General features: G+C 45.3%; 1 protein-coding gene across 1 annotated transcript in view; it reads left to right on the top strand.

The window, feature by feature from the left end:
• SLC38A8 (solute carrier family 38 member 8) overlaps nt 1–17,002 on the top strand; it is a 33,515-nt gene that overhangs the window by 6,630 nt on the left and 9,883 nt on the right. The window contains exon 4 of the mRNA XM_018568058.1: nt 14,547–14,648. Within this exon, the coding sequence (XP_018423560.1) occupies nt 14,547–14,648 (102 nt within the window). The remainder of the gene's footprint in view (nt 1–14,546; nt 14,649–17,002) is intronic.

Genomic DNA, 17,002 nt, shown 5'->3' with positions numbered 1-17,002 from the left:
GGCCTCTCCAAACCACAATATGCCCTGCTCAGGGGAGCTCCAGTCACTGGTATGTCCTGCCCAGCGGGGCTCCAGTCACCAGTATACCCTGTGTAGCACCGCCTGACCCCCAAAGGCATGTGAGGTATGCCAGGAGCGGGGAGGGGTAACATTTCACTCTTAGGGGTGGATCCTTAGCCGGGTTGTGGGATGTAATCAGTGAATTGGGTGGCAGTCACTTTAAGTATTTTTAGATGCTTTATTGTAGAACGGCCAAACCAGGGAGAGAGGGTATAGGGTAGGGCTACAGACATCCGGGGCAAACATAAACTCCAGACTCGCCAATCCATTCCAACTTCCACAGTGCAGAAATGCTTTGGTTGAGCAGAAGATGACACTGGATAACAGAACCACAGCTGGATAGAGGGTGCACTTGAGATCTTTCCTGGGAGAGGCACCAGTCCTGTTCCTGAATCCATGCCATCCTGGCCTTTCTAGCACCTCCAGCAGTCAAAGTGTTCCGCTGGTTCTCCTTCCCAGGTAGTTCCAGACCCTTCCAGGGTCCACATCTGGCCTCTTCCAGACTAGAGGCCTTGTCAGCTTCTCCCACCTTGTACATCCCACCCCCAGCACATGGCAATTCCTGAGTATTTATGCACTTCCCCAGCCTGCATCACTGGCCATAAAACTCCTAGTGATTTGCTGGTGAGGCATAGACACTCCTAATTTTCCCCTATTTGCTGCCCCACTTTGTGGCAGGGTCACACCACTCTACAGGTAGGTGCAAACAATAGCAGAGCACAGGAATAACCAAATGATCACCCACTATAAATCAGCCAGACTGATTAAAAAGCCAGCAACACTAGATTTAAAGAGCCACTCCACTTAGGGTAGTAGGGGCTACACCTGTCCATGTCCTGTCAAATGAACAGTATGCAAAGCAGGGATCCCCTTTAACAACTGGTATACAGTGCAGTTGCCCTTGCAGCGGATTACTATATAATGTAATGTGCTATTCTTTTGTGCCTTTGCTTCTAAACCACACATCTGCTTGATTGTGTCAGGCCAGACTGTTCAGGTGCCAAGTGAAGCTATTCATTTTGCAGAATGGTTTCATAGGCTCTGACAGAAGCGCATGCTGTGGGATTTGTCTTGTGCACTTGCATTATGCTAAGTATTGTCTAGAGCCAAACTTGGTGCTCCCAAGCATAGGTGTGTGTGGTAGAATCTGATAAAGCCCTAATAATCACTGTGCTCAATGCACAAATAAAATAATCAGATTAATCTTCAGCATAAAGTAGCAGCACAATATAATACATTAGTTTGGGGGGAAAAAATCTCTGAATATAGACTTTGGATGCACAGTTGATCTAATTTGCCTTTAAACCTACTTTTATGAAATATCCAATCTTTTGGACCTAATATCTCTGTAGAAAATGTACTGATTAAGGGAAGCAAAAGGAATGCTGTCAGGGGAGATCGCTAGGGCGACTTGGTCAGATGGCTTTAGGGTATGATCATTCAGTACATAAGTGATTTAATTTTGGTATAGGAACCAGGTCATTTCTACTTCTTCTAGACTTCATGTATATTTCTTTGAGCAGTGATTTGTCCCAAATACAAGTGGAAGCCCAGAGATGTGACCCATTTTCCGAGTTTATACGTATAGGCATCATTATGTATGGCACTGCTTGCAGTTTGCTTTAAACAGCTTCATGGTCATATTTCTGCATTTTCGTCTCGCTCATTAATGTGCCTGCAGCTGTGTTAGTGCAGAGTGTACCTATCCATGCATGGGATTCAGCAATTTTTCAATAGTGTGACCTCTGTCATAATGTTAGATGGCAACACATCTCTAACTTCTGCACTGATCCTTAACTTTCTTTTGTAGCTCGACCATTAAGGTCTAACTTTGAGGTCCCGTTTAGATTTATGCATGTTGTTTTTTTTGTTAGCGTTGAGCTGGTGTGTTGCCATGTATCAACGTGCAATTCCTTTGAGCAATGACATGTGGTGTTGATGCCTGTTTCCAATGCGTTTTTTGGATTTCCGATTTTAGGCGGGATAGAATTAACAGCCATTGACCAAGGCTTGGTAATAACTGTTGCCAACTAGTGATGCACTGATACCGATACCTGGGCATTTTCAAGCATGATTTCAATGTAAAATGCCCTGATACTAAGCGCTGGTGCTTTCACTTTAAATTTTTAAACTGAAGACAGTGCTGTAACCAGGCGCTGGGGTTCATAGGACCTGTGAACCACAGCACCTGTGTACAGCACCGGCGGCACAGCTCCTCCTTCCTGAAACCATGCCGCCCATGAGATCAACTGGACCCTTAGTGCGACCCCGCACAGCCCTGGTGAGACCCCACACAGCCCCCCTGAGATCCTCCACTAGAGACATCAGGCCTGCACCCCGGAGCAGCACAGCGTATGTGGTTTCATATTATTCAGCTTTGCTGTATAATCTATTGCTGGGATTTGTAGTCTTCTGTAGCTGGTGGTATTTTGCATTGCTGTATAATGTATTACTGAGATTTGTAGTCTCTCTACAGCTTGAAGTCAGCGGCAGAACTACCAGGGGCAGCATTTGCAGCTGTGACTGGGCCCTGAAACATTAGCACTGTTTTAAATCCATTAGTCTGTATTGTTTTAGAAAAACTGTCAAATGTCATTAGAAGAAAAAAAAAAAAAAAAGTATCGGTAATTTGGTACCGGTGGAAACGTGAGGAAAAGTATCAATACTTGTACTCGATCTGGAAAAAATGCATCCCTATTGTCAACACATCAAAACACATTACATGCCTTGTAAGTGAATTGCCGTTGCCTTCTATGTGCCTCCAAATGCACTAAAATGCAGGAAAAAAAACCCCAGACATGTCAGTTATCAAAATGCACTGCAGCACAGAGATGGAAACATACACAATTTTTTTTTTTTAACATTGATATGGTAATTAATATTGTTTGTGTATAACTAGGACACATGCATTGTAACATGTACATTGAAATGCAACAGTATAAATGGGCCTTAAAGGAGTACTATGAGGTGAGTGCTTTTCACTCATCCTCATAGTTCTAGCCGACCTGTGACAATGAAACTGTCACAAGTCGGCTCAGTAGATCGGGAAGTGAGCGAACACATACCGGCGTTCGCTCACTTTTCGATCCTGTCATTGAAGAGAGACGTAACAGGGGAGGGACTGGATTCCATCCTCCCTGCTCCGATCCTCCAGCGCTGACTGGCGTAACGGACGGGGGAGGGGGCGGGTACAGCTGGCTCTGCCTTTTAGATAGGCAGATGCAGTTGTCACTCACGCAGCTGGGCGGATCCAGACATAATTGTCGGGATCCGTTTCAGCTGCAGCATCTCAGTATACCGCGAGCTGTAGCTCGTGGTATACTGAGCTTAGGGTGACGGGAGAACGCTAGTTTGTGTCCTCCCGTTACCCTTAGGAGAACTATGGGGAAAAGCCCTAACCCCATAGTTCTACTTTAAGCATTAATACTGGAAAGGGGGTAAGAAAGGGTTGGCACAAGTACGTTGTTAATGAGTGACAGCTAGGAAGGGGAGCAGTCCAAAATTTGCAGAGGGGGGCCATCCCTGTGTAGTTACACCCACTGGTTTTCAAGTGGAAATCCCCTTTTAATAATCCTGTCTAAAAAATTCCTGTGCTTTATTCTATTTGCACACTATATTGCATATTACAGAACTCATTCATTGGTAAGGAATTCTCCTACATCATTTTAACTTATAAGAATGCCCCTCACTTACAGTGAGTATGTCATGAAATAGTTAATTTTTACTCTTCTATTTAAGTTCAACTTTAAGGTATTGAGAGCAATCAATGTCAGCTCTTCATATTCTCTTCAATTACCGGTTTTATTATAATATGCCAAAAGCTTACAAGATGGTTTCCTGAAGTGTCAAGTTTAATTCTAGATAATGCGCCTCAATGTAGATTAGTCACTACTGTCCTCATGGAATATAATTGGGGTGTTTTTTAGTCTATGGTTGTGTTCAGTGATTAACTAATACTTAACCAGAGATTAAACAACCGATATCATAAAAAAAAATATTGTACACTGTTCACCACATCTGGTTTATGCATATGATGTTGACATTCAGTATATGGATTCCTTTTTCACTTCCAGTGATTTTATTTATATTTTTCTCTTTTTAGAAAAAGTGGCAATACAGTCTAACATACAAACTTTCCATTTAAAAGGTATCGAACTTCCCAAACGAAAAAGTAAAATATTGCAGCTTTCTGGTCCTTGGATGAGGTGGCTGCATTAGTTTTCTTTGTTTTTCAGCCTTCTTTTATTTTCACCTGGTAATCCTGTGAATAATACTGTTCCTCTCCCTGGGGGGCTACTCTCATGCCTCCTCTGTATCTATCTATGGAAGGAGCAATGGTTGTCACCCAGGCTGGACTTCACACATCTGCCTTTGTCCATTGCCTTTACATGGGGATAGTGTGATTAGTAGCTTGCAGAACAAAGAAAAGATAGCTTTGGTTTCTGTTCATCTAACAAAGTGACAAGGATGCTGCATTTCTGACACGATCAACAAGTATCTTCTGTAATTGCTGAGAATGTTCTTAGCCTGAAAAAAAAGCAGCCACCACATCTATGGATTGGTAAGCTGCAATATAAATTTATAGATGTTATCTCGCTATAGATAAGCAGAAAGTCTTCTGCACTCCTAAATTTATAGAAGTATATGGACCAATAGGAGCCATTATGTGATGCCCTGTTGTATACTGTAGCTTTCTTTTTAAAGTGGACTTTTCAATAACCTCACAGGTCTGCATAAATAAATTCCTGACATAATACTCCTGCAATAAACCACTCCAGGCAAGTGACTTTGCCTAGGCTGAGATGTCGGTCTCCTACAGGCAGAAGGAAGCATTTCCTCAGTGTTCTCACTCTCTCTGTCCAGACTGCAACATTTTACACCATTGTGCCACGTCTTTGTGGGCATCTCAGTCCAGAAAGTAGAAAGTACAAAGGTGGCTCTTGCTTTCTGGAGAGAGTACTGTAATCTCTGTGGGAGGTATTAAATACCTATAAGTCTTAAGTAGACTATACACTGTGCGAATTTCATCAAGAATCTGACAAAACTCACACAGTGGGTACCACTGCGTCTCTGGGACAAAAGCTGGGATGCCGCTCTTCAGGGACACACATGCGAAAAGCGGGATGGCAGCAAAACCTGTACACTCTAGCACAGAGAATATACAGGAGAGAGCGAGTAGAGACAGCCAGGGGAGAGAGCGAGGTCAGACAAGAGCAACACATCTGGTTGAAGCAAAACCCCTGTGCCCTTCAAGACTTATCTGCACCCTGTGTTTCAGACACTTCCTTGCTCCCTGAGTTCCAGTGTTCCTCTGTGTCCCATGCCTGCTCCATGCACTCAAGTTGGAACACCAGGGCCACGTGGTTGCCCCTTGTCTTCATTAATAGGTTTAATGTAAACTTGTACATAAAAAATGGACTAAATTATGGGTAGTCCCCCTGTGTGTACCTAGTTTTACACCTCTCCCCCTAATTACATAATTAGACAAGACATAGGAGGTTATAAGGGTTTCTGGAGGGGTGTAGATGACCGTCCAAGAGATATTTTAAAGGAATATACAAAATGTATTGCTAATACATGCTTGATTAATTGCATACATGATTCAAAACAATCTTATTAAAAATCAAAACCCTGCAGAGGATACATTGGTATATTCATTATTATCAGCTCTAAAATTAATTTGGTCCGACAGTTCATTATGTTGTTCAATGTAATTCAGATGTGGTTACATTATTATAACCAGATGGTAGTTTTCAAAGCATAGCTTAACTTAATAGGCACCGACGCGTTTCGCCATGGGCTTCATCAGGGGACCCATTGAGGATGAATCATGCCGGGTTGATCTACGGTATGATGGAGAAGTGCCCAGGAAGCCAGTTAGGAGCGGGCGGGGGATAGACCCACTGTTGTCTCCACTGCTTACTTGGTTTGTCACACCTGGGACCCCGGGGTCCTTTGGGGAGGAACCTATATGCGGTATCGAGTCATCCAATCACAGTCGCCAGGAGTATTAGTTCTCTCAGATCGATATTTGTGGTTCGTGTGATTGCTGCTTTCACTCTGGAGTGCAGAAACTAGCCTGTAGCGTCCCGCGCCTAGCGGGGACTGCCACGGGACGCTACAGGCTAGTTTCTGCACTCCAGCAATCACACGAACCACAACCACATCTGAATTACATTGAACAACATAATGAACTGTCGGACCAAATTAATTTTAGAGCTGATAATAATGAATATACCAATGTATCCTCTGCAGGGTTTTGATTTTTAATAAGATTGTTTTGAATCATGTATGCAATTAATCAAGCATGTATTAGCAATACATTTTGTATATTCCTTTAAAATATCTCTCTTGGACGGTCATCTATACCCCTCCAGAAACCCTTATAACCTCCTATGTCTTGTCTAATTACATAAAAAATGGAACCTTCAATGAAAAGTAGATGTCAAAATCTTTAGTAGATCCAGAGATTACCAGCAGCTTTAGTTATATATACTTTTCCTGTATACATTTAGTTTGAAGTGGTCCCTCCATGGTCTCTCTATTAATAATTGAGGCTGCCTATCACTAAGATCGGCAAAAAGGAGGCTTGGGGAGCACAAGGGGGCTTCGGCTAAGCTTGACTTTGTGCAGGGAAAGTAGAGATTAGCATATAATATTATCTGCCTATTTCTCTGGACCCACTGGTCGCTTTGACATACAGTTTTCACCGAAGGTAACCTCTGCCTGTCTTTTCATCATATGCTAGGTAATCAGTTGGCCAGCTTTGTCAAAGGTTTAATGTAAAGGAAGGAAGCGGAAAGAAAGCAATGAACACGCAAGGTTTATCCTATTGGTGTGACTGACCAATTCTGATATAGGTGATTTGACTACTGGACAGGTAGCTTCTACAGTCCAGAGGATCTCTACATTCTCCTTGGTTTGTAGGGTTGAGTGGACAGTATAGAAATGCCTAATGTATTTTGGGGGCTTTTACCAATACTTCATCAGGAGAACATGTACTGTAGATTGATGGACTACAATCTAATTTTTAGTTTACTAATTCGTATTGATATTGTAGTCCATCACGGGAGTGAGCTTGGAGTGGTGTCTACTTTACAACACCCCCCAGAAGGAGGGACAGTGTCACCAACAATTCAGAGATGATTTGAGGATCTACAGCTGAGTGATAGACAAATAAGATACATTTTCAGTAATAGTTAGGGCACTTGAATGCATTTTAAGATTTAACTCCTGAGTTTAGTGTCACTTTAAGGTAGCCTTTGCTTATGTATCTTAATCATATGCTAAGTATTGGCCAGCTTTGTGACCTGTTTTATTTAAATGCAGAATACTAATAACAAAAATATTACCATAAACATAAATGATTTGTGGCAATAGCTGGGTCTGGGTTTTTCACATTCTTCGGGTCTTACGCCATTTTTGTTCTGTGGAATGTAAGTCTGCCTCTGACTTTCATTAAGCAAATACAGTACGTTGTATACAACATGGTACCACTGCCTCAGCATTTAATTCCCATAATATCGACTGGATATATTTCAGCTTAATGTGGCTGAGGCTCTGATCGGATTTCTGACCTCCAGAAACAAATATTTATAGTGATTTTAGCATTTAGTCTTTGTACTGTATCCTGAGGAAGTGCAATCATTTTAGACCATCAGTCATAAAGTAATAACAGTAAACTTAGAGTTTAGGCTCCAGAGCGGTGATTTGCATCCTTGTTGCAGTACTTTAGTGAGTCACAGGCCTGGAACAGGTGTGTATATATATCCAGTTGCAGCACCCCCCTGACCTCCAAGAGCATGTGAGAGACTTCAGAGGCAGAGTGGGCTGACATTTCTCCTCAAGGAAGAGTCCTTAGCCGGTTGTGGGATGCGAATGTAAAGTTGGGTGCCAGTCACTTTTAAAGATTTTTATTCCATCACCAACTCACATGGGAGAGGGATAACGGCTTCATACATCTAGGACAGTACAGAACTCCAGATTCACTGACCACTTCCCAACCACACAGTGCAGAGAGCCATTAACCCCTCAGCAACCAGCGACCAGCAGACGCGTTTAAACAGACTCCCGCCCAACACCCCCGTTGTGTTTCTTGGGCTCTGCTGCCCCTCCTGCGGGCCCGCATCTGGGGTGTCGTCGGGAAGCTGGGGAGGAGAGCACCGAACGTCCGCTCACCAGTCTCCTCCCCATTCTATGGGACCAGGAGTGACGCGTGTTGCGTCACTTCCAGTCACTGAGCTGTCATTGGTATTACATTGTGTTTTGGGGCACTAAATTTAACATAAGCGCATTTTTTACAAAATGTTTAAGTTTGATAAAGAGTTGCGCTAATATCATGCAACCTAAAACTGTATTGTTGCCACCATTTATTTCTACAGGGTCTTGGCTTTCAGAAAATATATAATATTTGGGGGTTTGAATCAATTATCAAGCCTAAAATGTGGATTATAACATGTGTACAAAAAAAAAAGGTCTTCGCAGTGAAAGGGTCCTTAAGGGGTCAAACTGATTGCAGTGATGCTGTGTATTGTAGAACCTTAGCTGGTTAGCAGACATAGCACAGAATTATCTGGAAGAGACACCAGACTTCCTGTGAGGTCCAAGTATATCCGAAACATGATCAGATCACAACCCCCCTCGCTCCTCCACTTGCCTAAATCATGGGGTCACCATGCTTCTAGTCCATTCATTTTTCCTCCCATCCATGTTACTGAATGCCCAAACTGAGGTATGGACATGGACTGGTGGAAGAGTCTGCTGGAGCCAGAACATTGCATCTACAATCCCACTGATCGCAGTTAGTGAGTTTACAAATATCAAATAAATAACAATCCAGTTTTTTGGAACTTTATATCTAGGGATACAGCAGAACAGCTTGCTTTGCAGCTCCCCTAACTCATAGAAACCTCTGACTTTACAGCCTCTTTAGGAGTGAATTACAGCTGTGATAACTAAATGGTGTGAGGGCCCATTAACACCTAAATATAGCATTAATTGCACGATACTGTGTGAGTAAATCACACTCTCACAACGCACCTAGTGTGAGTTACCATTTTCTAGGTGCATTGTATTGCCTTTCATTTGAATTCCACCCCGATGCAACTCCTGGCCGCCGTGTGATTCGTGTGAGTTGCCATTTGCTAGGTGCATTGTATTGTAAATTTGCATTCTACCCCACTGGAACTCCTGGCCGCCATGTGCTTCACTACTTTTTTGCACACAGTATTGGGGTACCGTGCATTAAAGGCCTTTTTTATTAAATCCCTGTTCACCAGAGTCTAGCTGATCACTGTCTTACATTTCTATGTCCCGGAATGGCTGTACACACAGAGACTGCTATAATTAAAGGGTATCTATGGTCAAAAAGTTATAAAATATGTATTTCTATACTGAATTTCTTTAAGTTCTAACCCACGCCTAATACCATATTAATGTAGAAGTTTGTAAAAGTACTTACTGAAGATGCATATAGACTGTACTTCTTCAATACAGTAACACAATCGCACTCAGCCCTGTGAAAATGCACCTCCTTGTGTCACAACCCTCAGATATCCTGCCTTCTGAACTACAACGCAGTGTCTGAACAATGTAACATGATCATTGCTTGCTGTAAGCAATGCATGATAGGATATGTAGTCTTGAGAAATGGAGACTGCATCACATCAAGCAGCAGGGAAAGAGATGCAAGGTGCAATGGGAATCCAGAAAGTTGATGAAAGTGATGGGCAGACAGAAGGCAGCACTCACTACATAAAAGGATTTTTTTTCGGGGGGCGCTAGCGAGCAGCCGAGGAGCATGGACGCCTGCTAGATAGGCTCCGCACCACCCGGGCGTTTGATTGTTAAAACACCGATCACCTCACTTCCCATCCACTCCCCACCTTACCGCCTGACTCCTTGGACCTTCTGACTCCATCATGGGGAAGAATCCACCGCCGACCCGCTCCCAGCAGAAGACGCCGGGGCCCACAAAATCGCAGCCTGATCCCAAGATGGCGGCCGCTCCACCCTCGCGGGCCGGTCTCTCACCAGAGCTGCTGGAATCAGCAAATGACTCATCAAATGATGGCTTCTCCCCCAAGCCTCCAGAATCACATCAGGGGACCGAGGTCAGGGACGCAGCCCTCCTGGACAAGTTTAAGATCCTCCTGCAGAGAGAACTGAAGGCTGCAACAGACAAACTGGCAACACACCTATCCAGAGACATCAGGGAGCTGGGCACCAGGATCCACGACATTGAATATAAGGTAGATGACATTGTCTATTCTACAAAACGAAGGAGGCGATCACTCAGGCTGCGTGGAAACAACGCACCCTATGCTTCCAGGACTTTGAATACCAGATATACGCTGACCTACTGAAACGGAAGGCCTTGAGACCGTTCCTCATCACCTTGCAGCGCCACGCCATCAACTATAAATGGGGGTTCCCATTGAAGGCTACTTTCACCCTCGAGGGTAAGACGTACTCCTTCGCTTCCCCCGAGGAAGCGGGGCCACTCCTGGAACAGCTACACTTGTCGCCCTTAACGGTTTCTGAAGCGGCCCCCCCACGGGCCTCATCCCCCCCCCGAAGGATAGGCGCCTGGCCCCTCTGTGGGAACGCAGACCCCGCGACAGCCGAGACACTCCAGGGAAGCAGCGACCCCCAACCACGGCCTCGCCTGGATGATGGAGACTGATTCCCCCATACAGCAACTCGCGCACGAGTCATCTATGGCTGTTATGCCTTGCCAATTAGCCCGGTTGGAGAGCTGTTATCCTCCTGTTTCCGAGACTCTCCCGCCTACGACTTTGATTACACCCGTCTGGACCTCGTTACCTGCGGTCCGTAAGTTGTGATGTTCCTACCCACAGTTATGGGGTTACCCCCCCTCATAGACTGCCCCGATGTCCCTCGATGACACGGTCGAGGTTACCGGTATTTCCCCGAACGTTATGCCTGTTATTATGTTGTCTATTGGCCCAGTGCCCCATCTACCCATGTCGGGACCCCGTCCCACCTCAGATGCCCGACCCGTCACGACCCCCATGCCTGTGGTTGGAGGGCATGGACGGCTCTGGGGCTTGTTACCTGGTGCTCGGTGCCGACCTGTTACATGGCACTTCTTTTTAGCCTCTTTTGCAGACTTCATTTACCTATGCCAATGTTGGCGCAGTTTATTTTTGCAATGTGATGTTACTGGTTTATTTCTGGGCCTCCGTGCCACCTTGTGAGCCACACGCTGCTCCTCACTTCCATTTCGCTGCTGCCCACCCCATGGAGGTGTGACAGCGGTGATTAACCTGGGAGTGGGGATCGGGGTCGGCCTCAAGTCCACCCGGTTGACTTTGTGACACTGAATGCCTTGGTAGGAACGTGTATCCTAGCTATTCTATGACTGCTTTTTGAAATGCTTCCGCGCATTTCTCCCTATTGCTCAGCTCTGACGCTGATGTGGAACGCAACCATTTTCTGTTTCCTACACCCATTCTTTCTCTCTCCCACCTCTCTCTCTCCCCCCCACCGGCACTGGGGTTTGTCTGGAAGACCCCTTGCAGCTCCCTCAGCTTTACAGGTGCTGCCATCATGCTCGTTCTTCCCGCACTATCGTATAAATGACTAGCAGACCCTTCAAAATCATTTCTCACAATGTGCAGGGGCTCAACTCCCCCCGCAAACGCAGGCTTGCTTTCAACTACTATTCCTCCCACCAGGCCAACATACTGTGCCTACAAGAAACAAAATTCTCTACATCATCACACCCGACTTACTTCCATAAAAATTATCCCCAGGTCTTTCAGGCCATGTTCAGCGAAAAAAAAAAAGAGGGGTCCTCATCGCCTTCCACAAAAAACCCCCATTCGTGTGCTCCCATGAGATAGCGGACCCCACTGGTAGATACTTGTTGTTAAATGGCACAATATTTGATGTGGAGGTGACCCTGCTCACATACTATGCTCCCAACACACACCAAACTCGCTTCTTCTCCCACATACTGACAGCCGACAAACACAGAAAGGGTACCCTAATAGTGGCTGGAGACTCCAACCTGGTCCTTGACCCTAAATTGGACAAGTCGGGACCGACCACATCTTCTCTTCCCCCCCCCAGGCCCACTCCAACCCTTTCCCCCCTCTTTCACACACTCTTACAGGACCGTAACCTCATTGACGTCTGGAGGGACCGCCACCCAACCACCAGAGACTATACATTTTACTCCCACCCCCATGCCAGCTCCTCTCGTATAGACCATATTTTTGTAATGCCCAATTTTCTCCCCTTTGTCCTGGATGCCCGCATCCTCTCTGCCTCCTGGTCGGACCACTCCCCTGTATCCCTCACCTGTAAATCCTTTATTCCCTGCCTCCTCTCAATTTAGTTGGAGACTGAATGACTCCCTTCTCTCTTTTGTCGATTCCGCCCAGCATGTACAACTGTGCATTTCCCCCTATTTTGCGGAAAACGCAAAATCAGTCGCTTCCCCGATCACTATCTGGGAAGCCCACAAAGCAACCATGCGTGGAGAGCTCATCAGTCTGGCCTCCCGTCAAAAGAGAGAACGCACCAAAAGGGTGTCGGACCTTTCATCAACGCTGGAGGGGCTCGAGTCTGACTGGAGCCTGGCCCCCTCAATTCCCCGAAAAAAGATCGATTCAGTTCGGCTGGAACTAAACCTCCTACTGAACGACTCGGCGGAAAAACAGCTCCGCTGGGCCAAACGCACATTTTACGCGTGTGCTAACAAACCAGGCCCTCTATTGGCCAACATTCTCAATTCTAAACCGAAGGCCAGGACCCCGGTCAGACTTCGACTCCCCAATGGCGCCACTACGACAAACCCATCCACCATCCTCCAACGCTTCTCCTCCATCCTTTCTAAATTATATGGCAGGCCCTCCGCCTTCCAAGCCCGCCAGGCCGACGCACTGTTCAATGGGGTAGTTTTGCCTTCACTCACGGAGCACATGAGCACCCTTATGGGGGCCACTTCAACACTCACTCGGTCTTCCACTCGGGCAGGCCTAACGGTATTTGAGCACACCCGTAAACGCAACCCTTACAGCTCTAAACTTGTCTCGCAGATATATACCCAAGTCAACACATTGACCTCCCCTAATAGACACTCCTACGTAGGAAAATGGGAACGGGACCTAGGGGTATCGCAACCTCTGGAGAGTTGGCAGCAGATCTGGACCTCAATGGCCACCTGCTCCATCAATATCTCTTCCATGGAAACGGCCTTTAAGTCCCTCACACGGTGGTATCTGGTGCCGTCCAGATTAGCCCACCTTCACCCTTCGCACTCGCCAACATGCTTCAGAGGCTGCTCGTCTCTGGGTGACGTCCTCCACACGTGGTGGTCTTGCCCCATGATTGCCAGATTTTGGTTGAGAGTTTTCCGTTTGCTGAACAGCCTATTCTCGGTAAAGCTTTACAAGGACCCATGGATGGCCTTGTTACACCTCAAATCTCCACTCCTTACGAAACCCCAACACCGTCTAGCCACGCATGTCCTACTGGCAGCTAAACAAACTATTGCCGCTGCATGGAAAAAACAATTTGTATCCTTTGGCGAAGTTACACGGTGGATGGACTTTTTCTGCCTCAACGAGAAACTGACCAGCATCCTCTCGGATACCAATAAGTCTTTCGCGAAGATCTGGCAACCCTGGTTAGACTATACTCACCCCTCCCTGGCCCCAGCTAGCCTAACAGCCCTCTAGGCAACCGAAATAAAAGAGCTCATTCCGGTCAGACCCAGTGCCCCCTTCCCACTCCCCCTCCCCCCCCCTTTTTTCTTCTTTGCCCCTTGCCACCTGGCACACTGCCTTCCGGATTCCCTTATTCGGACAACCCTCTTTCAGCGGGATCTACTCCCGTCTTGAAGAACCCAGAGCACTTATGACCTCAATTGAGACCCACTTGACAACAGCCAATGTCTCCGCGTTCCTGAGATACCTGTACTTATGTATTTTTTACTGTATTATGTACCCTACCTAATGTCAAAACTCAATAAAAACTTTGAAACGAAGAGGAATTTTTTTTCACGCAAGCTTTGATTGTATTATGAAAAACAATTCTAGTATGTATTCCTATTACAATGCTGATGTTGTTCATCTTTTTGCTGCTCTGTGTCTACTCCATATGAAGCTGAGTACGGGCTGATTTCATGGACTGTTATTGGAATTTATACCATTTCTCTCTCCCTATTCTTTGCAAACATTTATTTCAGGGTTTCAAATCAATAAGGTTCAAAGAAAAAAGTCCAATAGAATTGACATATGTATAACAACCTATAATTCTGTCGACCCTACCAGTTTCTTCCAAAGCTCCGTCTGGTATGGCACTGTAATTCAGTTAATTTAGATTCTATTATTCTATAATGGACGTAAAAGGTAGATTAGCCATACTTGTGTAATAGTCAATGCAGTGTACAATATGATGCTGAATGAGCTTTGATTGCAAAGTATCAATGTTCTGTTCCCCTCTTGTACTTTCAGTATTCTGGGCACCCTGGCTGCCGGTTACCTGACAGTGGTAATCATTGTGAAGTATTACCTAATGGAGCACACTGTATTCAGGAAACATGAATATACCTCAAAGTAAGTATGGCAGAAGTATGCATTCAGATTTCCCTTGTCTTGGGGGAATCAGAATTTGGACTTTGGATATAGGAGAAAAGAAACTGGCAGGGCAAACTCTGCAATAAACAGAGAGCAAAACTGTGAAAAGATCCCCAGTCCAATAGCCCAGAGTTGAAAATAACCGTTCATACTGTTGTCCAACAAGACCACTATCACATTAGCACTCCCACTTCAGCAGGGTTACAACAAATCAGAAGACATAAAACATTAGTTATTGGTATCTGAAAAATGTGTAGTAATGGGTTGTATCAGAAGGATCACATACAATTAGTCTTTGATACTGGCATAAGCAAAAAGAAGGTCGTATATAGCATAACCAAACTGATTATTTATTTAAATTGATTATGAATTCATATAAAATTGAATTAGGAATAAAAATAATAATAAACTAATAAGAGTACATACTCAAGTAATGACTATTAATCCTAAAACAGTTCAAATACAATGCACAAGACTTCATCTAGACATAAAGACAGTTGTACTTCAAAGTTAAAAGAAATGCTGGGTTATTATTATTATTATTATTATTATTATAATACAGGATTTATTTAGCGCCAACAGTTTGCACAGCGCTTTACCAAATGGAGGGAGACAGTACAGTTACAATACAATTTCAGTACAGAAGGGTTAGGGGGCCCTGCTTATGAGCATTTACAATCTAGTAGATTTAAATATGAAATGATCAGAATAGCTGGGATTAATCCTGGGCAACTGTTCTAGCTAACAGTTATGCAAAAAACAGTACACATATTGTATTGTGGCTAAATTGGCTTGTAGACATATGGAACTGCTGAAACTATGGCTATTGTAGCTATGTAAATAAAATGGTTGGATCTGATGCATTTATATATAAAACACAGAGATGGTAACATTTCTGCTGAATTGGCCAAAATTCGAGCTGTGAGTAGCCCTGTCAATAGGGTGGAAAATTATCAGCCAAACAATGATTGCATCCTATCAGATAGTCACTGCTCAGGTATTCAAGCAGCTTCTGGTGCATACAATAACTGGCAGTAGCGATGAGTGATTGTCTGCATTGCTAACCTTACACATTAAAGGAGAACTATGGGGTCAGTGTTTTTCCCCATAGTTCTCCTTAGGGTAACGGGAGGACACAAACTAGCGTCCTCCCGTTACCCTAAGCTCAGTATACCGCGAGCTACAGCTCGCGGTATACTGAGACGCCGCAGCGGATCCCGGCGTAAATGACGGGATCCGCGCAGCTGCGTGAGTGACAGCTGGCTCTGCCTATCTAGAGGCAGAGCCAGCTGTACCCGTCCCCTCCCCCGTCCGTTCCGCCAGTCAGCGCTGGCAGATGGGAGTGGGGAGAGGGGAATCCAGCCCCTCCCCCTGTCACGGCAGAGAGCAGTGACAGGATCGAGAGGTGAGCGAACCTGGTATGTGTTCGCTCAGCTCCCGATCTACTGAGCCGACCTGTGGCAGTCTCATTGTCACAGGTCGGCTAGAACTATGAGGTGAGTGGAAATCACTCATCTCATAGTTCTCCTTTAAGGATATATTCACACCATGTCTGGACCAGATCTGGAAGAGATCTGTAAACGCAGCGCAGTAAATTTGTACCGTGATTTTACTGCTGCATTCTGGTTCTTTTTTCTGCATAAATTGGGCTTTCAGGTGCAGACCAGTGTATTTAGTGTGTTTTTGGCTCATTTGCATGTTCCGGACGAGAAAAAAATGACATGCATTATTTTTTCGATCTGAAACAGAATGCATTGCAAAGGTGTGAACTGTAGCCCAGAATTCACATAGGGATACATTGGGCAGGGCCCTCTTTAACGCAGGGCAAAAGGGGCAGCTGCCCCCGGGCCACATAAGTTACAGGGGCCCACAGCAGCTGTCCCTTTTTATCTAGAGCGGAAGGCAGTAGCAGTGACAACGCTGGTAGCAGGGGCAGACTGGGCTGGGGGACTGCCGGCATGTTGATAGCCACGACCGGCGCTAGCTTAGCCTGAGGGGGCTATAATTGGCAGGTGATAGAGAAGAGCAACTGAGCAGCCAGAACAGCGGATGAGGAAGTTTCTGGTACGTGCTGGGAGTGGCCGGACCTGTGCTCTTCTCTGCCTGTTGTCTGCAGCTCCAAAGAGCGGAGCGCCTGGCTGGCAGAGGAGGATGATTTTGCCGGGAATGCAAAGGGGAGCCCGGCTTGGGGGGAGGGGAGGAAGATACTGGTTGTCCTGTTAAGTGTATTGTTTTGCAGAGTCCTGTTTATTACATTACAGAGTCCCGAGTCCGTTGCGTTGCAGAGTCCTGAGTCCATTGCATTATTACATTGAACCATTATTTATTTATAT

The sequence above is a fragment of the Nanorana parkeri genome, unplaced genomic scaffold, assembly GCF_000935625.1.
Source record: "Nanorana parkeri isolate BGI_ZX_2015 unplaced genomic scaffold, ASM93562v1 scaffold1132, whole genome shotgun sequence".
NCBI classification, from domain to species: domain Eukaryota; kingdom Metazoa; phylum Chordata; class Amphibia; order Anura; family Dicroglossidae; genus Nanorana; species Nanorana parkeri.
This window is presented reverse-complemented; position numbering and strand designations above follow the sequence as displayed.